Here is a 23,904-nt window from a genome sequence, read left to right as displayed (position 1 = left end):
AAATGTCAAGACCAATGTTCAAAATATATAAATATATATTTACATGTACAGTATAAATAACTTACTTAAGCTACCTATGAGTAAAGTAAATCTTATACAATCATTCTATTACAACTCATTATTTGAATTATGCTACCATATTTCATACATTATTCAGTGAACACGGACATGTTGTGACACAAGTATATTTTATTGCAGTAATAAAAATACTTTTTAATCCATGCTTAACTTTACAAAAATAAATAGGAGCTAAAAGAGAATCCGAATATTATAGAAGACATGTAAATATTTCTTGTCTCATATTTAAACTTTATGATTAATTATAAACAATTTGTAAATAAAAATTTTACAAATTTTTATGATAATATATCTCTCATAAGTTATGAAAAATATGTATAAAGAAAATTTCATCTCTCTACTAATAGACGATCTCTTCCTGTCAAATTTGGGGGATAAATTCATCTAAATATGATCAGCAGTAATTTTTGTTCCAATGTTATAAATAAAAATGAGTCACATATGTATAAAAAAATTTGTACGATTATATTTTTTTGTAACAGGAATACCATATACTTTTAGTATTATGTACTTATTATATACTTATAGTATGAAACAACATACTTGTTAAAATGTATCAAATACAATTAGTATTTGTAGTTTTTATGCTTCATAACGTTTAAAAATTTATATACTAGATTTACTTGAATTTATTTTTTATTTAAAAGCATTTATTTTTTTTTATGTAACTTACAAAACCAAACACTGTATATTTATCATTTATATGTTTGTTTCTTGTATACATTGTATACTTACACGTTTAAAAGAACAATTACACACAATTGGCTTTGCACACCAAATTATAATTGTTCCTACATAAACTACACTTCATCTCTATAACATTAAATGCTACATCATACATGATCTTTATCATTAATTTCTGACAATATCTTCGCCATTTAAGTATAAACTTTAATTAGCAAGGCATACAAGTAAAAATATACTAAATTATAACATCTTATGAGAAATAACATCCTTTTTATAAATTTGCTAAGAATTATTGGAATGCAAAGGAATGACAAATTTTGGTCCAAAAGGAGACCTATATGTTATACCAACGTCTGCATATACTTCGTTTGGCAGTGCAAGATTACATAAATATAATTTGCCATTGTCAACACTATGAGATAATGGTAATCCACCAAGCAGGCTACATTTACTAAGAATACCAGGTGTTCCTGTGGCTGGTGGTTCAATGGCTAAAATAGGCGCCCTATTATTATTTGCCCATTTTGCTATAGGTGTAATCATTCTTGGTGAGTTCTCGTCACAAAGTGCTACAAGTATCAAATCCACCACTGATGGCAAGTTTTTAAATTTAGTTTCTACCTTGTTTCCTGTTAACTTGTACAAAGACAATTCTTGTAGGAGAAAAACATCCTCGGAATTTTCTACAAACACTATTGTCTTAATGCCGTGACTAGATAACTGTCTAGCACAATTAACACCTGCAGCACCAGAACGATGAGGTCCACAAAGTGCAATAATCGTTGGCCACTGGTGTGCATTATTTGGATTAAGTCGATGGCTTCCTCCTAACAGTTGCAATATAATTTCTGTACCGGCACGACCAAGAAGTTCCACCTAATTTTAAAATTAGTTTCATTACACAAAAATATTATAAGCTTCTTTCTTATATTAACTAATTGTACATACTCTACGCTCCCAACTAATACCCAATCTATCTGCTGCTCCTATTAATTGACGATGAAGGTTAAGTGTTATGCTAGGAATTATTAAACCATTGTCTGTTACATATTCTATTTCACCAGCACTAGGTACCAGTATCTGTCTGATATCTGCACGTTCAGACACAATAATATTTTCATCGTGCCTATAGTTTACTTGCTTTTGTTTCTTAGATTTTAAAGAATTTATTTTTTGCCACACAGCCTGTAGAAAGTGTACATTACTTTTAATACTATGTTAATAATGTGCTATGTAATGAAACTATAAAGAGAAAGAAGCATACCTCTTTATCAAATAGGGCTAAATTCTTTTCAAAATCAAAATCTTGACTCAAGGATTGATCAATTGGAGTACCAAATGTGTGCTCATTTCTTTGTTTACTACTTAATTTTTTTTGCATTGGTTTATCAATAGATTCAGCTGAAAAAGCAAATTATCAAAAATGCTTTACATTTACTTATTATAAAAAAAGTTAAAATTCTTCACTATTATACCTAATGGAATTTTCCCATTTGCAGCTTGTTCTATTGTGGATTGAGAATTATTACTTGGCTTCTTAATATTAGTTTGCGTTTGTGATGATGTGGATTGAACAGAAGATGAAACACTTTCGGAAAATGATCTACCAGCTCTTTTGGCAATAGGTCTCTTTACAGTTATATTATTCTGTGCTTGATTATTATCACTCGTATCACTACTGTCGAATCCTATATTATTAATTGATATAAACTCTACATTCAGTATATCCTTCGCACTAAAAATTAAAAAACAATTTGTGCTTAATTCTACGTGCTTTATTTAATGTTCTTATTTATAAGGAAATTGATCAAATTCTCATCACTAAACAATACCATAATACAACTATAGGTGAACTATGAGGAACTCCGTTACAAAAAGCTTTTGAAAGTATAATACAATCCTTATTTAAATCCACTATTTGTCCTTGATAAGTTCCAACTTCTTCGATACACTTTACGGAAACTGTACAACCCACAAATTGTTCTGACATCTTGATTATCAATCTAGCTGCACATAACAGATTTATAAAAATCATACATCCTCTACGAGGTCTTACTTAAATGAAACTAATTGTTTTATGTGAGTAATGATTATAGAAATATCTTAACATAGTAACAACAGTAAATATTTTATGAATTAGACGATTAAAAGTTCAAGAAAATCGGAATTTTTACAAAAACAATTATGAAAACAAAAATCATACAAACCTAATATAGATGATTAAATCTAATCTAAATAGATTTTTATTATTCGGCTAACAATGATTACGGTTAATTTAAAATTCTATTATTATTTTGATATTTAAAAGTATCAAACATATGACAATACATTCATTAACGTGGAATACCGGACATAATTTCCGTATATTTTCATACTACTCCTATTCTAACCCCACACCATTTGTAAGAACCTACAACGCGCTATATGAAAACGAAACATACCTCGATACTATTGGTTCGTTCCTCTTGTGATCGATTTTTCACTAAAAAAATACTAGAGATTTTCAAATATTTAAACTACTGTTTACGCTATTACATAGCAAATATTTTACGAAAAGAATAAGCACGAATTTTATTCAAATATAAAAAAGTTCACAGAAGATAATGTATAAAATAAAATGAAAAATTATTACTGAAAAATTTAAGTGGTACATTAAAGTTATTGGTTGTTGTTCTTTGCCATTCTTTAACATCCGATAAAGATATTCGTAACATGCATTCTGATATTCTTCATCATTTATTATGTAGATAATTACGTACTAATATAACTTTGCATTTTTGTGATAGCATCAATCAAATTGTGATTGACACATTGTATCTTTGGCCTTTGTGTCTTCATTTAAAATGTAGCACATATTCAACAGATAATTAAATTATTAAAAAGTGCGTAATGTTCATTTTATTATATATATATAAATTAATATTTAATTCAAGATTAAATAAAAATTTATAATACTAAACTTATCTATAATTACCAATACAAATACAGTATGTTTTATATTTTATTTTAATATATTATAGTATAATATTCGCAGAATATAAATAAAGATTATGTTATATATGTATATAACACAATATTTAAAAAATGTTTTTTTTTACACCTTCCAAATATTTTATTTTGTTTTTAAAATAACTATGCATCGTTATATATGGTTTTTACCTAAACATTTTATTTATATTTCTTATGGTTAAAAATAATAAAAATTATTATTTTAGAGAAAAACCTCTAATATATAAGATATACTAATATTTAATAATTTTATTACTCTTCTATAATTATTTAATGAAATAAAAAATTATAATAGCACACTTTACTTTGTTCTATTATATTCAATGGATCGTGCAATGATGTTGGTATAAATCCTTGTTAAGCGCCGAAGCGAATATCTTTATTATAAAGTGCCTCGGAATGTTTTAAGAGGGGAAGCGTTACGCTTTAGTGTACTTTAAAGTCTTTTCTACACGAATACGTAGGGACTGAATATACGACTACCAGCAGGAAGGAAGAAGCTACGTTAAAACCGGGAATGCCAGTTTATACACGAACATGTAAGAATAAGAACCCACAGTGAACACAAAAAAGATTCCTGTTTCGTTGTGCGTCATGACAGTCATGGCCGTCATGAGACTCTCATTGCTTTTGTGAAACAAGCCTAACTGTGGGTTGTTGGTTGGTGTAGTATATTCCTTTTTCGTATACCTAAGAGGGAGGGAGCCATTACCGTGTAAAGTGTAAAGCTGTAAGGTGTAGGATATAGGGTGTAGGTGTAAGTGATCTTACGCTGGAAGTAAAACGAGTCAACGGCAGATTAACGAAACGGCGTACCTATAATTATTAAATTTTTCTGAATTTCTAATTATCTTGTATATTTTTGTTAACTGAAATTATCACACAAAATATTATGAAGAAAATTTATATTTTTTATGTTGCAACTTATTACTTTTAAGTTATGCTTTATTCATTTATGACGTATATTTTGTTTATCTAATTATGCTAATTCTCATTATATTATATTTCCGTTACGTTCTGTATTCTCTTAGCTGCTAGCAGATAATTCGAAATTTGTATCTTAGATTAATCGTAATAAATATATCAAATGAAAGTAATGTATGAAAGGTAAATACCTTGTTCCAATATAAAAGAATCCAACATTTTTGGTAGATGTTTGTTCAAGTGCTGTGAATTCTTAATTTTATTACAGGACTAATTTTTTAATCCTCCTTCTTACAAACATTTTTATGTAATGATATGATAGCTATATAATTAATTAAAAAAGTTACAAGTCAATTTATTTATAAAAATATTTTAAAAAGTACAAAATATACAAATATAAAATTTATAGAATATCAGTTTATCTACTTAAATATTATTTACATGATTTTGTTCTACATGAAACATCTAGGACAAATAATTAATTTTTATATTGTTACCATTACTTCAATTCATAAAGTACTTAAATCAAATTCTTTGCATTTAAGATTATCTACCGTGTTGTATTTTATTTTTGTTGTAATTTGCGTTGTATCAAACAGGCTTGTGGAAAATTGTTTATAATCTTCCAGTAACTGATATATATTTTCATTTACGTCGGAGCATGTCAGATTTTCTACTACATTACACATCTTATTTACACTTTCTTCAGAAATTGGAAATTGATCTAAAGTCTGTAGCTCTTCTTTCAATACAGTATTCAAAATAGTAGCCTATAACGTTCATAGGAAGTTGGACTTTACTTGTTATCTCTATAATAGCATAAAATTTATATTATATTTAAAAAATACTCGATACATACATTTTTTGCTCTTTGCTGTAAATCTTCTAATCTTTGATTTATATTTTCAAATTCTGTATCATTATACTGTATCCTTTGGTACTTGTCCTCTTCCAATAAAACGTTACTTGGAACAGCAACATATTTATTTACAATATTCTAAACAGAAGAGTCATATGTGATATATATATATACTTTACATGTACTAGAAGAAATATTTTGTTGATATACCTCTGGTCAATGTAATTACCTCGATATTTTTTAAATGTGGCATTGCTCCTTTAAAATATGTTGTCTCTAAATTCTTTTGATTTGTTTTAAGTACTGTTAGATTCTCAGAATTTAATTTGTATGTTTTTTCAATTGTTTGACACATCTTCTCAATCGTGCTAAGAATCCTTTCACTTACAATACTTTTCACTATAAAAAAAAAAAAACAATTGAAAATACTTCTACATTTATACTCTATCAACCTTCTTACTGCATTACTAAATAATACTATGAAATAATACTAAATAATACTATGAAATCTACGAACAAACTTTAAAAATGACTTTTAACAGAAATAAATTAAAATACTTGTTAAATATATAATATAATCATTTGTATTAAGTCATTTATTACATATATTTTTTACACTTTATTCAGACATTTGAATGAAACAAAATTAATACAAAGCAAAATTTAAAAAATGCAACTGGAATTTGATACGTATATTGGCTCAAGGTCAATTTTTACTTGTTTGCTCTCTGATTTTGAAGTGTGAGAGATGAGAAGGAGAAAGAAGCGAAAAGAATAAGAGAAGAAACGAGAGAAAAGAAAAAAAGTGAAGCGTTAGTCGTCTTTATGATTAACTTAGTCCGTAGGGGCCGGTGAAAGTATTCCAAGCAATGGACGAGTGTGACTCTAGTCATGATCAAATCTACATGATACTAGAGTGCACCCGTCCAACGACTGGAACATGTGGTTATACACAATCAGAATGCTGTAAAATCTGAAAAACATTCAAGAGAAACTGAAAACGGCGGCGCCTTACAAGTAGCGTACACGGCTCTTGAATGAAAGCTAAACAGCTGCATTTCATATTCTTCCATCTTGCGTTTTCGTAATTCCGAGGACGCCATATCGTTCTAAATACACGTTAACTTGTAATGATTATTCAATGAAACCACTATTATACTATCTTGATACTTTTTTCCGAAGTAACTGTGCTTCTTTCCGATGATCACACCTTGACGTCCGTTGACAAATGAATATGGCGTCTATCTGCCTGCGTACGACAGCGTCCTTTGTCCCTTCGCGTTCGGCAACGCATCCGGATTTCTTAGCGGCACTTCAATCCGTTTCAAAATCAACCAATCAGACACCATCCTTTGCCAATGAAAATCCACGGTTCCGGTTACACCGGAAAATGTTTATGATTACTCTTTTATATGTATTTTTCTATTTACATTAACGTATCCACAATCACGACAAAAATATTTCCTTATTACGAGATATTAAATTTGTTTTTTTTATACACTTGACAACCCGTATCGTAGGTCATTATATAAATCTTCTATGTTCCAGCTTCGCAATATCATCGCGAGATGGCTACACTGGGAACTTGAGAAAAATAAAATATTGTTGTGGGATACCTTGTAATTCGCACGAAGTAAACCAATATCTTTGATTACATGAATTTTGAAAGTTAGACAAATAAATGCTCTGTATAAATAACATTAGAAATAAAACTTAGGTATCAAAGTTATGATATAAGTTTACAGGTACGCTTTCACGAGGTATGTACCCAGAGAGATAGTTGTACGCGTGAGGTAAAATAAGGGCTTTGTTTATTATCACGGGAAAGGGAAATGAAACGTGTTAGGCGTCTACTCAAGGGCAGTGCATATAAAGTTCAAATATTTTCTCTTTTTACCGTGTTATCAACAATTTAAAATTCAAATGTTTCTTCCCGTTGCCGAAGATCTCTTTAGAGTTCTACGTGAAATATATATGACTAAATCATGAAAATGAATATAGTCATGTGTAAAAATTATTAAAATATTTACACTTTTGTTTTTAGGAATGTCGTTAATCCTTTAATAATTTCACGAAAAAAATATTAATCACTTCAAATTGTTCGCTAATTTGCATTTAAACGCTTAAGCTCAAATCATACATATGTGTATGTAAATATATCTTACAAATGACATCATCGCAATTTTTTGTACTGGTATGAGTCATTTGGTTAATAATCCACGCAACATTATTCGGAATTATTTTTACGTTTACTCTCGTAACCGCAATGATTACAGTCTTTCTACGAATCTACATGCCAGTTAGTTTCATTTTTATAAAGGAATTACTAAATTCGGTATAATGATAATTCTCTTTAAACGAGATGAGTCAACGTATAGAAACAACTATATACACTGATATTATTTGATTAATGTATCGATCGATACCTAATATAATTTTTTACTTCGTTTAGAGATAAAAAAGGAATGCGAAGAAGTGAATGCTCTTTGCCATTCGTCTTATGCACAATGACAAAGTGAATGGATGAATCGAAAGAGGTAAGCGCTCGACGAAAGTAACGTGCAAATACATGCTTCTCACGCGCGTACATATACGTGCGTGTGAGCCGATACTTTATGCGTTCGGAACTCCGTACACAGATAAATTCGATATTCGATACGTATTCTTGCTTTTATCCGTCTGCGCACATTGATTTATGCTCAGTCGCGATTTCCTATAAAATATAGATGCGCTTCCTGTTCTCCCATCCTATATAACTTTTGGCATTTAAAATTCAAATTTAAATTTCAAATTGAAACATATCTGTGTTTCTTATCAACTGATACGAAACCTTACGCGCAATGTGACTTGAAATTGTTCTGAAAAATATCAGCGACGAGGAAGGAAGATAAAGAACATACGTGTATACCTGGCGCCTTTTTAGTATTTTTAGATCGAGACAACTTCTTCTTTCAATTTTCTTTGGAGAAATCATTCCTATCTGCTGTATATTCTATAGAACGGTGGCGATATGCTGGTCAATTTCTCGACGTTATCGTTTGTTATAATAAAATAAAAAAAAATTTTTACGCAATGTTCACTCGACATTGCGCCATTGAATACATACTCAGTTTTGTATAGGCGCGCGCTTCCACAAAGCCATCGGTGCACGTACACAGTCATACATCGTAGGCGTGTAAGTTTATTCCTACAGGAGTTGAGGCGCGTGTCGAGTTTGTACGGCGCTGAGTGCGCAACCGGTCGGCGCAGGTCCCTGTAAAAAGCCGGGGGCCCGGTTCCGTCGCCGCTCTTCGGATACCACGCGCGCTCGTTCTCTCAGTTTGTATTCGGTATCCACCTCGTATCGGTGGATACGTTCGGTTCTTTATTCAGTTGAACGATCATCCTTGCGAAAATACCGTCCACTCGTATACGTACGTTTCTCAAGTCGACAATTAAGTTTCAAGCCAAACGACGACTGTAGTGCCAATTGTGTCGTTTATTGACAGTGTTTTCGAAACAAAGACGGGAAAACATGTTACCACTGCGATTTCTTGGTCTATTGGTGATACTCTTTGCCGCGCAGGGTGAGTTTTCCTCTTCATTTTTTTTATTTTTATTTCATAAGAGCATCGTTAACGAACACGACCACCAACCTTTTAAGGATAAAATTCATCCTGGTTGTTCCAATTCACCGGGACGAACATTTAAATTCGATCAATGGCATACGTTATGTACATATTCATGAAATAGTTCTTTTTACTGTAAAACTTGATTGAAGTGATGCTCGTCCTTGTTGTTTCACGCGGCGAACACGCGTCCTCTGCGTCTATTCAAGGATTCCATTAAGTTAATTAAATCTAGATTTAACGCCTGGCGAACAGAGCGTGCGCGTTGGCGTGGGTGCTGAGTAGATCGTGCTAGGAGATCTTAAAGTTCTAGGGTCGAGACGACGCGCATGATAATTTCGCATGCATCACGGCTAACTAACAGTTACCTCACCGTCCGCTCCGTATAAGCAATTGCAACAATAGTTACCATTGCGGGGCAGCATGGACGAGCATCGGTCGAGCGATCGTTCGTTGCGGAAGGAACAATTACTGTATCTTAAAAAAGCTTAATTACTCTTCCTTGTGCGCCAGTTTAGCCAGAAGCGCGCCCGTTGCTCGATAAACCGGTAATTGCGTATACTTTCAATTTGCCATGTTGAGAGTACTTTGATACTCTGCGTCAGCCTGTTTGCTGTTTCATAATTCTATAATTCGATGGTCGAATGTACGAAACACGCGATAAGCAGACCTTTGCAATCTAATTTCGTCCATACGTTGCTCACCACGCCGTTCAACTTAATTCACTACCTAAAACCAGCTGTGCAATATTGAAATAAATTGCCACGTGAGAGGAAATATCAATTGGAGACGTTTATATATTTAAGATACTTATGGCAGAATAGTAATACGATTGGGTGTTTTGTAAAAAATGCGTGTAATGTACGGTTATCGTAACAGACAATCTGCGGTGATAATTGGTAGCCACTATTAAGCATACGTCCTATGTGATAAGTTTAATTGCAAAGGTATATCATTTATTTCGTCCTAGGAGATAGAATATCGATTGAATATTATTGTACAATATTAATGGAATATCGATAAAATGCACATTATCGCGTAAGATGCCTAATCTTACAACATTCAAAGCAATTTGAAATATTTATCAATTGATAATTATTTTCGTTTAATAATTTAATTCAATAATATTAAACGCCAATTAAGTCGAATCATACGTTATCGGAATACTAAATTTTAGAAAGGGCTTGCAATAACAAGTATCTTATTATAGATCACGTGTTACGGTACTGGTTAAAACGACTCTTCAGATCAGACGCTCTCTCTTTTCTATTAAAATATACACGACCTTTGCTATACAATGGTATAGCTGGCCACACGAGATGTTAGATTGTAAATGTTTTATATATTAACAACATCGCGTATTCTATTCTATCGATGGGATGCAGCACGTTTGAAATAAGTTTCCCGAGTAGATAGAGCGTCTGACGAGTTCGAGCTTTTTCACTTAACGAACAGGCTCTCTATAGCGTTGGCAAGCAAATATCTATACGTATTCGGACTCTAAGGAACTAACGTTCAGAAGAGTAATAAATCCTTGTACGATAAATAGTCACGGCGTGTTTCACTCTTTCAAACATCTGGGATTCGTAACGTTGAAATTATCCCTCGATTCCAGGGCCAGGCTTGCCAGCAAACGTTAGTTAATTGTTTCATTAACATTCCGCGTAAACTACATTCCTGTGCATATTCGAGCGTGTACATTTAACGCTCGATTGGCATGCATTTATTTACATGGCGAACGCGCGAGAAATGGAGTTTACTATAGGAACAGCATAGTTCACTTTGCGATGCCCGAGTATCGAATGCCATTGAAACAAGTAATGAACTTGTTAAAACGAACGATCTCGACTAATCGACGTATAGTGGTACAAGCGACAGAATCGATAATTTCACAAAGTTATAATTAAAATTAAACTTTGATTAAAAAGACCACTTCGAACAATTAAAATATATTGCTACCTAAACTGATAAAGTAAAAGCGCTTTTAGCGACAAAATTCCTCATTTGGGAAAGTTGTATGTCAAATAAAATTTTTGTGGGCAAGTAAATTCGTATCGCATGTTCCTTTCGACGTGAAATACTAAATAAAGTAAAATTTGTTAGTTTCTTCGGTATATGTAACGAATATGCGTTTCGATATTTACGGTCGGTAGAGTGTCTCATTTTTAGACCTCGAAACTTACCATTTTTACATCGGTGTTCCAGATTATTTCACACAGTATACGTTTCTTACGGCGTTTCATGTACACCTAGCGAACATCGAACTAGAGAAACCATTCAGATAAGAGTATCGCTGCGCTAACTCGTAATTAGGGATCGTTTCGCGTAAGTCCGCGAAGATCGACGAGCGTGGAGGTCTGTTTCTTGCGTGGAATTGTCCAGCTGTTGGCAAATTCCATTGAGAAAAATATGCGGGAGAGGCTCCGGTATCTTGCGAAGGCAGTAGCCTCTTTTGATCCCCAAAGAACCGGTGGTAGTAGTTGGCAGAGAGGTTGCTGAATGGCCCGAAAAATAAGATAAACGAAAGTATCACAGGGGGTAGGTGGGAGAGACGCCAGGTGAACACAAGTTTCAGGTAGGAGAATGACCGGAGGCAGATGGTCGGGATAGTGGGATGGCGGGGAGAGACGGTTGCCGGTTGCCCCGTGTCCAGCGTGGCATTCACAGATTTCTGGTAACTCGCTCACGGTCGAAAAGATGGGCTACCAATCTCCCGAAGGATGTTCCATTTATTCCTTAATAATAGGAGCGGCTTCTTCTTATCCCCAATAAGAAGTTCTCGGACCAACTCGTTTCGTACGTGACGTAGATTTCAAACGGAAGAATAAGATACGGAGGTTCTACTTGGAATGTCCGGTCGAGACATTGATATCGAATAATATAGGGTAATCCCGGCAGAAACCGAGTCTTCGTTTTAATAACTTAAATATTTAAGCAATGAATTTAATTCATCGTGAATCGAATAATCGCTTAGCGAGAACATTTAAATGTGCGATATCGTAACGATAGATAAATCTGATTTAAATATTTTAACAGATCGAACGTTACAGGTACTCGCATATTTGTACAGTCGATCATCTCTTTGAGAATGCGTAATTGTTATAGTATAGTATTTGTATAAATAACTACGGATGTACCTCTCGGTTTTATTGTTGTAGGTAAGATGGACCACTTTAAAGAACATTATATCGTTTCACCGAATCGATCGATTAAGTCGATCTGGATTCATTAAATCCGAAATCATCGTCGTGAATTAGAATTGCAGTTATCTGCTATTCGAGCTTATTCTACGAGAACAATCCGACGACATGTTCTCAAACGATATTACTAAGTTAAATAGCACTAAAAGCGTTACAAAGAAAATACGTATATTCCATCAATGATGTTCTACTTTTTCTCTTCTTTCCTATCTTTTTTCTTTTTTTCTAATACTCGTCGAAACGTTGGACGCGTAACACGTAGAAATCCTTTCTTGATAAAATCAGAGTTCAATGGTCCTCGAGATAAGCGTCGATAATGTTTGCCACAGTATTTTAAAATACCGTCCGGACATTGTCTGTATACACGACTGTGGAGAAATCTGACGGTGGGCGTTCGAGGTTTTCCCTTTTATCGTGTATCCACGAACCGAGCCAACAACAGCTTGAAATCGAAGAAACGCGTGTTTCTTCGCACGTGTACCATCAGCGATCGTGGTTAGATAACGATAGAAATTATCGTGGAAAATCGTGTACCAGTTGGTAGCTCGTGTCACGGTGAAATTGCTCATTGTCAGTTATACTTCAACGGTTTGCCATTATACGTGACCGTGTTAGTAATGCGTTGATTATAATGCAGCCGTACTATATATTTCTTGCTCGTTCCTACCGTATTATTCCAAGTTCTTAGTTTTCTCTTCCGTCTTTTTCTCTTATACCTAGTAGAAAAAGGAAAACATTTGTTTTCGTTGTGTGATCTCCGCACACTACGGAATACGTTTTGCAATGCGCAATGTACGAGATGCTGCAAGGATCGTCGTTTCCTTGTATTTCCTTTTTTTTTCTTAGCATGTGATAGAACTGAAAGCGTAGAATTAATACAAATCGTATAAAAGACGCGATAAGGTTGCTCGACGAAGTCCGTCTCTTCTTCTCCTTCCTGATGCTAACGAGCGTGTTTTGTAATTCTCGAATTCCAGACTGCGTATACCTCACGAAAGGTGTAATTTCGTAATTCGGAGAGAGAGAGAGAGAGAGAGAGAGAGAGAGAGAAAACCGTTGAGAATGGTTTGTAGTAGTCGCAGTCTATTTGCTTAGAACTGTAATAACCTATACGCAACGAGGGCGGAAAAAAACATTGACCAGTTACGTCCGTGTACACGGGTCAAGATACGCGTATATGTACGTGTTATATCGGTCACTCGTGTGTAGTTTCTTTAAATCTTGTATCGTAGCGCCGATTTGAATACGCGATCATCGGAGACTAACAGGGTCAGCGATGTTCGCGTAAGTGGCACATGGACTCTTATCAAAGATTGCGTCACGTTGATCCGGGTTTATCCGAGTAATTAACTAATTAAGTTTTATTGGACCGACGATGGGGAGAGGTGCGACGCGAGAAAGGTCAACCCGCATGAGAAAACGCTTTTGGCCGACAAGTTTTTCGAGAAAAGATCTTCCAAGCTTCTCGGCAGTTTCTCAGAAGTTTCTCGGTAGTTCGTCAGGATTTTCCAAGATCTAACGAGAGAGGAAGCGAAAAAGAAGACCAAGAAGAATTAATCGGTATACCTGCGTCGCCCACTCGCGTAGCCGAGAGGAACGCGATACCTTGACGCCAGATTGTCGTGCCTTTTTTCACGGAAAAGAAGGTTTCGTGATTTCAGCTGGTAGACCAAGGCGCAGACACGTTCCGAGCGAGGAATTTTTTTACCTAGAAAACGATCCCAATGTTATACGTTCTCACCTCTATCTTTGCATCGATGCTTTCGATATTTTCTTTAACGTTTCACTCGCCAAGCTGGCGTATGCGTACGTATTGATAGAGAGACCGATAGACCTTACAAGTCGCTATAGAACCGAACGTTGGAATTATGCATTCAAGGTTTCGTTGTTTTCGTTTAAAATTAGATCGATTCCGTTTCGCGTTGCGCAACGAGAAATCGTCGGAAACGAGGCATCCGCCATGCTTTTTTTCCCAGCTCTTGAATAAAGAGACACGATAACACTGTTCTTGCGCTACGTATTTACATAAGAATCTTATCTTTCCGCTCGTTAAACGCGCTCTTAAGTACGACGTGGTTCAGCGGCAAAATTAGCGAATGATTAATCGTCGATTACAACCTCGTCGAGAGAGATTTGCCGGAACGAGGGAAAGCACATGGACAAATCGTTAAAGGAACATCCTGTTGCGACATCGGATAACCAGAATCTTGTCCCGTAATTGTCCTTGACTTCTTAACCAACCAACCAACCAACCAGCCACCAGATAATCGGAATTTTACGAAATTTCCGTTATTGTTGTGCAACGTATCATCTTTCCTTCTACAAATTCGAACGTAGTCATCGTATAATTTTATGTTATTTCTGCGAAAATGTGTTCGTCTATTTCGAGCAGGGATCGTTTAATTATTCCGAGTAACCACAGATTGTTCGGTTATTCTTGGTAATTGTTGCAACGAAGCATCGACGATAAATCATCGGATATGAGAATTCCAAAGAAACGCGATTATTTTAATACCTCTACGTTGTCGGATGTCGATGATCTCGCGTTTATTTCAGAGCAGAAACGTAGTATAGTCCGAGGCACGATTTCGGCGTTCCCAATTCGTATTTAGAGCGAACGACGGTGGATCTGTGCCTCGTAATTCTTCGGCTCGATCCGAGATCTAGAAGCCGGGCTCTTTTCAATCCTTCCGTTTTATTTATCGCCGAATACCTCGCCTATGTTCCTACCTGCTGCTACAGGAATTTAAACAGCTACGGTTAGAATTTTCGCAGACACGCCGGCTGTCCCGTCTACTTTTTGATCTATCAGGTCGATCGGAATGTTAGATGTTGTTAGATTTTACTTTTTACTACGTTCGCAACCTATAAATTACAATTTTTTTTTTTTGACGATTTCTACAAATCGCAGATTACAATATATATATGTCTGTATTATAATTATATACAATATAATTCAACGACATGTAATATAATTATTTTATAATTCTTTTATTCGAAATTGAAAAGAAGTAAAACTTAGACCAACGTCTGAAAGTTTCGAAGTAAAACCCGCGACTTTAAAACAACGTTCGCCTACAAATCTTGGCAAGTTTTGTCTCAAAAATTGTTTATTAAGAATTATCGATACAGTTAACAGGTGGCGATACAGCCTTGTTTTCCATCGTGTATACGATCGTTTCAATTATCGTGAATTGTTTTCGACCACACGTAAAATCTCACGAGAATAAGAACCTGGGGATGTTCGAAAGGGTTCTGAGCACGGGTCGCTGAAGGCCGGCTCACGAGCGACTGTATTTATTATCATTCTAAGTAGATTCGTTGAAACTGTAAAAGGGGATGAAACCGAGGTCCATTAACATCCTCTATTCAGCTGTTGTCCTGGAATTTTAATAGGCCGGACCCGTTGAAGAGTAGTCCGTCTCGACGCAGGATTTACGAGCATCGGTTTATTTGCAAGCACTAAAGAGAGAAAGGTTGAATGATAAACGAGATCAAGATCGTTCAAATAAACTACGTTGCGAATATCGGAAAAACGTACGCCGTTGACGTTGCAAAATTATGTAAGAATACATTTTGGATATACGACGACGTATTCGTGTTTCGATATCGCAAAGATACGTCTTTTTTTATTTTTTTTTTTATCTACATTTCCTTGATAAAGTTTGCACGACTTATTGATCGAGAAATTATGTAACGTACAAACGTTAAGGATCGTTCGAAAGTGGAGAAATCTCATTGAAAAATAGTTCTTTCTATTTATAACGCTAAATATTGTTTCTGTAGTTTTGGCTAAAGACGAGATTAAGAATATCGCGAAGATCGTTGACTGGCAAGTTTCGTATACCTCGCGAGGACTCTGAAAGGAAGAATAATATTTTAAGAAGACTCGAACCTCGTTAAGATACGTCATAAGTAGTTTAAGAAGTATAAGTGGTACTTTCAAGTACAATCAAACTCTGATTAAGTAGATTCGAATATTTTACGAGTACCTTAAGCAGAAGTTTCTTGTTCCGTGAATAGAAACAAATTTTCTTCTTTTCAAGAGAATATTATCCTCTTTACAATTTACAAAGTTTTTGTATCATCGACGCATGTAAAACACGCGAAAGCGAAGGTTCCAATAGGAGCAACGCGATACGCTATAACGGAATGCGAACTTATTGGATGGAATTCAATCGCATATCCTACAATTGGCCTGATGCGAGCAGGCGTCGTCGTGATGCATCTCGTTCCAACGTTTAATTATCGAATACTTTTGATTATCTATCGTACGAATATTACCGAATAATAATAATATATATATATCCGTATCCATAAATCAGTAATTTTTAAATTAGACTTTAACACAAAAGAACCAACAATTTTTGTCCTAACCGTGACAAAGTCTCCAAATCCTTTGGTCCACGATTTCAACGGTGATCAACCGCGTGCACCCGCACAGGGCTTACGCCTACGGCAATTTTGATTTCTAGTAATCCGACTCCATTAATAAACCGCCCACCAGACGCCATCGGTTTTAGGACTTGGAACTTATCTCGACCGTTTCGGGTATTTTTAGTCGCTATACTTTCGTTCATGCGTGCCGTTTTAACCATCCACGTATGCTTTACGCGTGCTACGCATATGTGAACAACTATCTCTCTCTCTCTCTCTCTTTTCTTTCTCTCTTCCTTCCTCGTCGTCTCCTTCATTCTAGCCTAGATCATGATATACACACGTGTACATACTTGAGTGAACATAATATTTTATAAATAGGGATTAGCTAATGGTATGCGAAACAGTGATGCAGGTTTTATTTTGGTTTACCGGTCCCAGCTGCGATAACGTTCCTCTGTACTTTATCTTGCTTAGTCTGCTTGTCTCACGCGAGTATAACGCTAAAGAAGGATAATCGTACGCGAGAATATAAAACGAAAAAAAAAAAAAAGAAAAAAAGAAAAAAAAACCGTTCTGCGTACTTCTCTAATCTATCAATGTTAAGTGGCAGTTTGTTAGTTTTTGATAATAACTGGTTGATCGTAACGTTATCGCAAGGATGCGAACACGCATCGATTTAAGAGGACTGGTTCTGCGCGAGTACAGGATTATTGCTTCAGCGAAAGTTGTTCAAATATTTTTCTCTATTGGTTTATGTAGTCGACTGTGATCGTTTATAATGAGTCACCAGACGCTTTTAGCAAGTCGGACAAGAAGGATGATTTGTCGCGTTCGATGAATCGCAGAGCCTTCTTTATTTGATAATGTTTTAACACGCTTCGGCGGTAAAATTCGATTAAAACTCGGTAAGTAAAAAGGAAGAAAGAAAGAAAAAAAAATACTCCGCAAGATATTATACCACCTATTTTCTTTTTTTTTTTTTTTTTTTTTTTTTTACAAAAGTTTTCAAATTTATACTACGTCGTCAAAGACAAAGAGATGTTGCCAGTTCGTCGTTCATTTTATTACACGATCAAAGAGTTAAAATAACAAGAGATAATAGTTCGAAATAAGGTTGGGCAGGCAGTTGCTTTGGATAGTACGGATATAGTGATTCTAGTACCGTTATTCCGAGGCAAAGGTGAAACTTTTACCATCTGTGGATAGTCCAGTTGGATTCAGTAAATGTTTGCTCTACATGGCGAACCAGGCTCCGATGTATTCTTTTCGCGTATTGTTCGTTTAAGTGCAAGAAAGTAACGGACGAAAGGATTATTGGAAAGTAGTAGATCAAGTTCGATAGAGGGACTTATATGGACGAATGGATGGTCGAGACTTTGCGATTGATCGCGAGGAATTACGTACGAGTGCCTAAGGCGAGACAAAGGTTAAATCGGTTGTTCGCGATGGTATTCCATTTCTGGTTCTCCTATGCCTCGCACACAATTTAACGATACGATATGATATCGCGTTTTTCACGCAATTAATTGCGAATATTTCCTTCTAAATAGTTCAAGGCTAACGACGAATGGCCGACTGTCGGATCTTTGAATCGAAAAGATTTGGGACTGCGTGGGTCGATCGTCCGACGCTAGCAATCTATATGATCGACGCAACTACGAAATGGATTTCGAAACTCGAGCTTTCTAAATTGAAAATTAAGAAACTTGAAATATTCGGATTTAGATATTCGAGTTTCGCAGCTTTTAAACTTCTAACTAAACAAGCGTCGAAACGTTACAAGTTTGATAGAGGACTTAAATGGCAAATTAAACGGCGGAACAGTTTCTGCAGAAACTGCTGAAAAGCATGACAGGAAACACGATTTTAGATATTAATCGCTGTTAGAACTTCGTAAATTATATTAACGTTCACCGCTATCGGTCCGGAGCGTTACGCGAAAGCTTTACACGCTCGATAATCATCGAGATCGAGAATTCGATTGCGCGATATCGCGTTCTTGACACGCGCACCGAAAGCTATTGCTCTTTATCACCGGAACCACCTAGAGCTTTCCATTTTCCCGCGCGTTATATTCCTTTGTCGGCCGAGAGTCTATTTGCATCAAAGGATTTCAAGGAAACGGACGTTGACAAATTCATTCTTCGACCGCTACAAAAGCTTCGTCGCGCTCAGACGTCGCGTCGGTTCGGATACCCTTCGAATCATCTATCTCCTTTTCCACGCTCGAGACCAGTTCGATGGAGAGAGCGAGTTACTCGATCCCACTGTATAGCCTTTTTATCTCTTCCCTTTTGCTCTCGTGTAAACGAAAGAATGGCTCGTTCGGGACTATAACCCGGTTCGAGACACGCGTAAGAATAAAGAAGAAGAAAAGGAGAAATAAAAATAAGAATAAAGGATGAATAAAAAGGAGCAGTAAACGCATCATAGGTCGTTCAATTCTCCAACGTGATTTTCACTGGCGAGGAAAAGGCATGCCAGTCACCGGCGAAGTCGTTAGACTACTAATGATACGTCTCTCTGTCTCTTCCTCTTCTATTTCTGTCCCGCTTCTTCTTGCGCCAGAATACAAATGCCGTGTTTTTATTTTAATTACGAGACGGCTGGCGTTTAAGCCTTCCCATCGATATCGACCTTCCTCGTCGCTGTTCCTTCTCTTCGTCGCGCTTTGTATGCGCGCGTGGAGGCTGGCTCTTCGTTTGGCCGTTTGTTATCCAAGCGAACCTACGATTCAAACGCGTGTCTCTTCGAATGCAACGGATCCATTCAGAGTTAAACTCGGCTGGTTAGTTATCGAAGAAATCCACTGCCGTAGCCAGCGTTCGCGAGAACTCGCGTTCGCGGAACGCTCGTAATGATTTGTCCCGGTTCTGTCGTGTTCGTTACGAACGTCTGTTAACGATAAGACGACGCGCGGCGTTATTACCGAGATATCGGCCGAACGGTTCGTGTAATTAGCGATATGTATATTACTCTCGCCGATAACCGGATTTACGCGTCATTTGGAATATCGAAAAGAAAAAGAAGAAAAATGGAAAAGAACAGGGACGAACGACGATGAGTATATTTATATACAACGTTGACACGGATATTTTATCATTTTCGATAGGCTATTGGAGGAAAAAGAAAAAAAGGGTGCAGGGAAAGTAATTACTCGTTCTTTCTGGCAACGTTAAACGAATATCGCAGCGCGTGGACAGTTGTTATCGAGAGACGCGAAGATCGATGAAGGGAACGCAATTACAATTAATTGGAGTGTCTTATTCGCCGGACGGTCCTTTCTCGTCCTAACTATTTCGTCTCTCGTTCCACGTTTGCGACGGCAGATAAAAATAAATGAACCGATCTAACGGGGTTAACGGATGAAATTATCTGTGAATACCGTGTTTGCCTTATCGCTGGAGAGTCGCACGAACTCGTGTCAGCACCTAATACGTTGAAATCGTTTCGATCATATTTTATCCTGAATCTCGAAACGTAACGCTTCTCGACCATTGTGTCGGCGAACGATATTTTCTTTTATCGTTGTTCGTTAATCGGGATTTATAGTTGTATCCGAATACACGTGTTTCGCATGATATAACTCTCCAGAGCGATCGTATTTTATTCCTTTTTAATCTACTCCCGAAACGAGGTTGTAACGTTATTTTCGAACGAGATAGATTAATTCCAACAGTTTTAGACTACTCGTGCTCGAGACACTTTAACGAGTGCTTGGACCGGACAAGTGGTCCGAAATCGTCGTGCAACAACGAGCTAACCGTAAAGTTTCCTAACCATAGAACAGTATCCGTATATTGTCATGCACGAAATAACCTTTCACGTCCTTGACATTAACGTAACATTCGAGTAGGCTTATCCATACGTTAATCATTTCTGCATAAAGATTCGCATGCATATTGAAGAGCCGATTCGAATTCGATTCCCAGCTGCTATATTCAAAGTAAACTACGTATACATATATGTCAGTCTGTCTGTGTTGTAATTATGCTTTCAAGCAACTTGGTACGATAACTCTCGAATAGCTTCGTTCGATTCGCATTAAAGATTACTATCATCGCAGGCGTCACGTTGCAATCCCACGATTCGAATTAAATCCCCACACGTTACACATTCAAATGAAAATATTCGTCGTTTGACAATGTTAAAATTCCGGTTCCATTGCTTCTCCACTCTGACTCTCGGGTATTTTCATTAAATTCTCTCTGAAAATGATCTCGATCGTTGACGCCACTAGTTTCAAGTTACTAGCCACGAAGCTCAAAGTCATTTCCTCTAGAATGTCGAACGTTCCGCGAAAACTTTCATACTTATATCGTCGGCCATAAAGGTTCATTATCTCATCGGCGTAAATTAAAAAGTCATGCTCGAAACGTTAAAACTCAAGCGGTCGAGCCGCTCTTGAGGCCACTGTGGTCTTAATTACATCGGATCAGAGTGGAGGGAAACGCCGCCTGTTTGACTGTTTCTCTTTCTTTGTAAAAAGTTTTCCTAGATACTCGTCTAGTCGGTGGACTTCTAACACCAGCCGGAGGATCTCGCATACATCAGGTTGGAACGCGCAACGCTTGTCAGCTTTTATCCCATATGTTATTGGTTCATTGTGTCTGCCGGCCATCGTCCACGTCCCCAGGTATTAGAAGTTATCCACCGAGTTTACTTCGAATCAAGCGGTGAAATTTCAATCGTTTACCGTAAAACGAATACAGTGTATACACTCGTTAAGTAAATGGTGGCAAGGAAATCATCGCGTCGCGACGTCCGTTGTTTTCTGGTTAGATCGGCAACGTTTACAGGTTTATACGACGATTCTTGTGTTATACATATTCCTCGTTATCTCGACTAATGCGCTTGGTTACGACTCGGGACCTTGGGTTCGTTTACATAAAACGTTCCACTTTTTCCACGATGACAATGTCGGTGTCCTCGATTAAGCGCACTTGTTGAAGGCCGTATCTCTTAGAGACTTGCGAGCTTTCTAACTCGTTTCCTGGTAATTTCCCTTTCAAATCTCCAGTAGATACACGTTCGTTTACAAATATCACGATGGAATAAAAACTATATCCGAAGAATTATATATTCAAGAAACGTTTACGAATAATTATTCGGTTCGGCATTTTCGATCGTGAAAAGTCTACACTATTGTAGATATTATAGTAAAATTGTTCTACTTTTTCGATACATCTGTTACACGCATTTAGCTATTTCTATTATTAAATTTTCTTCCGCACTCTCGTTATTCGATTCTATACCTGTCGCAAATCATTCTACGCGTCATATTTGAATTTCGACGACGAATTTGTTCGACGATTTTAAATCGTCAGATCGTAGGTATCGACGCGTCACCTTCTGTTCGTAATTTCGCGTCAAATAAATTTGACAAGTTTTTACATTGTGTCTTGAATCATCGTTGAAAGTGACAACGCGAGTTCGTGCTCGCCATCCATATGCAGATGCGTTAATTATAAGAAACAATAACTAGAAGATAGTCGTAGTTACAATCGATAGGCTTTTTTGTTTTTATCCCCAGCTTTTGTAAGCGCGTGCAATAAAGGTTTTTTTTGGCTCGGAACGGTGCGATAGATTTATCCATTCAATGAAATAATAACTACCGTGATCCTACCTCCGAGTATAGATATAACAGCAATTATCTTACGTAAATACAAATCTTGACCGACTTCCTTTATAATCCATATCAATTATCACGTTTCGTACGATACAATCGAGTATTCTTTCACGTGGAAACATTGCGCACAGCAGGATTGTACGTCGATATCTTCTGGTAAAATTTTAGCGAGTGGCGAAATTGTATAGTCTGGTGCGTCCAAAAGGATTCGAGGGGCGTAGCTGGTTGCTCCGAAAATACGTGTGATCTGGTGGAGGCAGCGTGGTGTGGGTGCCGTTTAGAATTCGGCGTTGCCATCTAATAGAGAGTTGAATAGGTCAACTGGTAGAAACGTACGCGCAATTGCTGCACCGCAGTACCCTTTCATCTCGCCGTCTTCTCTCCCCTGTGCTCCCTCGACGACTCAGGCTTTCACGATTGCTACGCCACCAGAGTCTGTGCCTGCCTGTGCAGCCTTTGAAATCACGAAGCAACGCTAGACGCTGCTTTGACGCTAGAACCGTTATTAGGCGAGACGATGATACGGTTTTCTTGCTCGTCGGGTTGAGAGAGAGCAGTCTGGCTCTCGAGCCGCGACTGGCTCTCTTCTCGGTGACGTCTAACAAACCGAACGCTACAACGCGCACGCTTTCCAATATTCTTCGATCATCGTTTTTTATTTCACCCTACGACGTCGTTACAGTCGTTCTTCCTCGGCTTTAAACGACGAATTACTCGACCAACGGTGAACGAATCGAGCGATTAATTTCCGAACATCAACGAAATCATGTTTCGCTTTTCCGCAATTAATCACGTCTCGCGAGATTGTTTGTATGGTTAAACGCGCGTAATCTCGAAACTGTCACGTTTTTTTGCAGCACGATCAATCATCGATCGCGTCGGAGGCGATCGTTTCTCACGGAAGTAACCTCGAGCACGTTCGTGTCTTCTTCGCGAGCAGAATAAAGACGTATTTTCTGAGTCGACAGTCGCAGAAAAGAGATACGCGTTTCTTGTTGCGCGCCCACGTGGGCGGTTAAAAAATTCCATAGAAAATAGAGAGGGGCTTACGGGTGTTGTATTATCTCATGGCGTGGCAATTGAGAAAGGTTAGGTAGGGTCAAGTATGCTCGTCTCTCATCACGTTCCGAAATAACGAGGTACGATAGAAGCGGTCGTTCGTTCACTCTTGTTTCGCGACCTGTTATATTCGTAATTGATATTAGACACTCGTTTGTATAGTTCTCTTTCCTTATGGGAACCACGAGGCGTACGTACCGTGCTTTCTTTCTCTCGTGCCATCTGTTCGTGACAAGTTAATTAACAAGAACGTTACAGCACCCGCTTCGACCTTTCCTACGATCTCTTTTTGCACGATTATTACTGCAAAACGGGCAAACCGTACGTACGGAAGACAGGAAAGAGAGAGAGAGCCAGCGAAGGTTTCGTAATTGAATCGATCGTGGTAAAAAGTTAGTGGCACGGTCGAACGTGAAGGCATGAGAACACGGGATAAAACCGGACGGGGATCGGCGAACACACGAGGCGAAA

General features: G+C 36.9%; 3 protein-coding genes across 4 annotated transcripts in view; 1 reads left to right on the top strand and 2 right to left on the bottom strand.

Moving 5' to 3' along the window:
• Positions 1–17: 17 nt before the first annotated feature.
• Positions 18–3,733, bottom strand: LOC126868442 (enhancer of mRNA-decapping protein 3). The gene is made up of 6 exons (XM_050623885.1): positions 2,973–3,733; positions 2,598–2,772; positions 2,241–2,500; positions 2,030–2,166; positions 1,714–1,950; positions 18–1,641 (listed from the first exon to the last, which is right to left on the bottom strand). Exons 2-6 carry the CDS (start codon positions 2,753–2,755, stop codon positions 1,048–1,050), a joined length of 1,386 nt encoding a protein of 461 aa, XP_050479842.1. The 5' UTR covers positions 2,756–2,772; positions 2,973–3,733; the 3' UTR covers positions 18–1,047.
• Positions 3,734–5,028: 1,295 nt separating this feature from the next.
• On the bottom strand, positions 5,029–6,839 carry LOC126868446 (protein MIS12 homolog). Of its 2 annotated transcripts, none has more exons than XM_050623895.1 (4): positions 6,584–6,839; positions 5,787–5,956; positions 5,558–5,695; positions 5,029–5,468 (listed from the first exon to the last, which is right to left on the bottom strand). In XM_050623895.1, exons 1-4 carry the CDS (start codon positions 6,618–6,620, stop codon positions 5,208–5,210), a joined length of 606 nt encoding a protein of 201 aa, XP_050479852.1. In that variant the 5' UTR covers positions 6,621–6,839; the 3' UTR covers positions 5,029–5,207. The 2 variants fall into 2 exon arrangements, with proteins under 2 accessions (XP_050479852.1, XP_050479851.1); XM_050623894.1 differs by having other exon boundaries at positions 6,573–6,838.
• Positions 6,840–8,817: 1,978 nt separating this feature from the next.
• Positions 8,818–23,904, top strand: part of LOC126868441 (neurotrimin-like) — a 66,028-nt gene continuing 50,941 nt past the window's right edge. The window contains exon 1 of the mRNA XM_050623884.1: positions 8,818–9,123. Within this exon, the coding sequence (XP_050479841.1) occupies positions 9,072–9,123 (52 nt within the window). The 5' untranslated portion in view covers positions 8,818–9,071. The remainder of the gene's footprint in view (positions 9,124–23,904) is intronic.

This window comes from Bombus huntii, chromosome 8 (assembly GCF_024542735.1).
Source record: "Bombus huntii isolate Logan2020A chromosome 8, iyBomHunt1.1, whole genome shotgun sequence".
Taxonomy (NCBI): Eukaryota; Metazoa; Arthropoda; class Insecta; order Hymenoptera; family Apidae; genus Bombus; species Bombus huntii.
The sequence above is the reverse complement of the archived record's forward strand: the minus strand, read 5'-3'. Positions and strand labels throughout refer to the sequence as shown.

Bases quoted from the DNA above. Each gene is read 5' to 3' on its own strand.
- LOC126868446 (XM_050623894.1), bottom strand. From the start codon at position 6,660: ATGGCGTCCTCGGAATTACGAAAACGCAAGATGGAAGAATATGAAATG. The intron at 5,696-5,786 runs GTAATTACATTG...TCTTCTGTTTAG, and splicing joins CACATTTAAAAAATATCGAG to AATATTGTAAATAAATATGT. The intron at 5,469-5,557 runs GTATGTATCGAG...TGAACGTTATAG, and splicing joins TACAGCAAAGAGCAAAAAAT to GCTACTATTTTGAATACTGT.
- LOC126868442 (XM_050623885.1), bottom strand. From the start codon at position 2,755: ATGTCAGAACAATTTGTGGGTTGTACAGTTTCCGTAAAGTGTATCGAA. The intron at 2,167-2,240 runs GTATAATAGTGA...TTGCTTTTTCAG, and splicing joins AAATGGGAAAATTCCATTAG to CTGAATCTATTGATAAACCA. The intron at 1,642-1,713 runs GTATGTACAATT...TTTTAAAATTAG, and splicing joins GTATTAGTTGGGAGCGTAGA to GTGGAACTTCTTGGTCGTGC.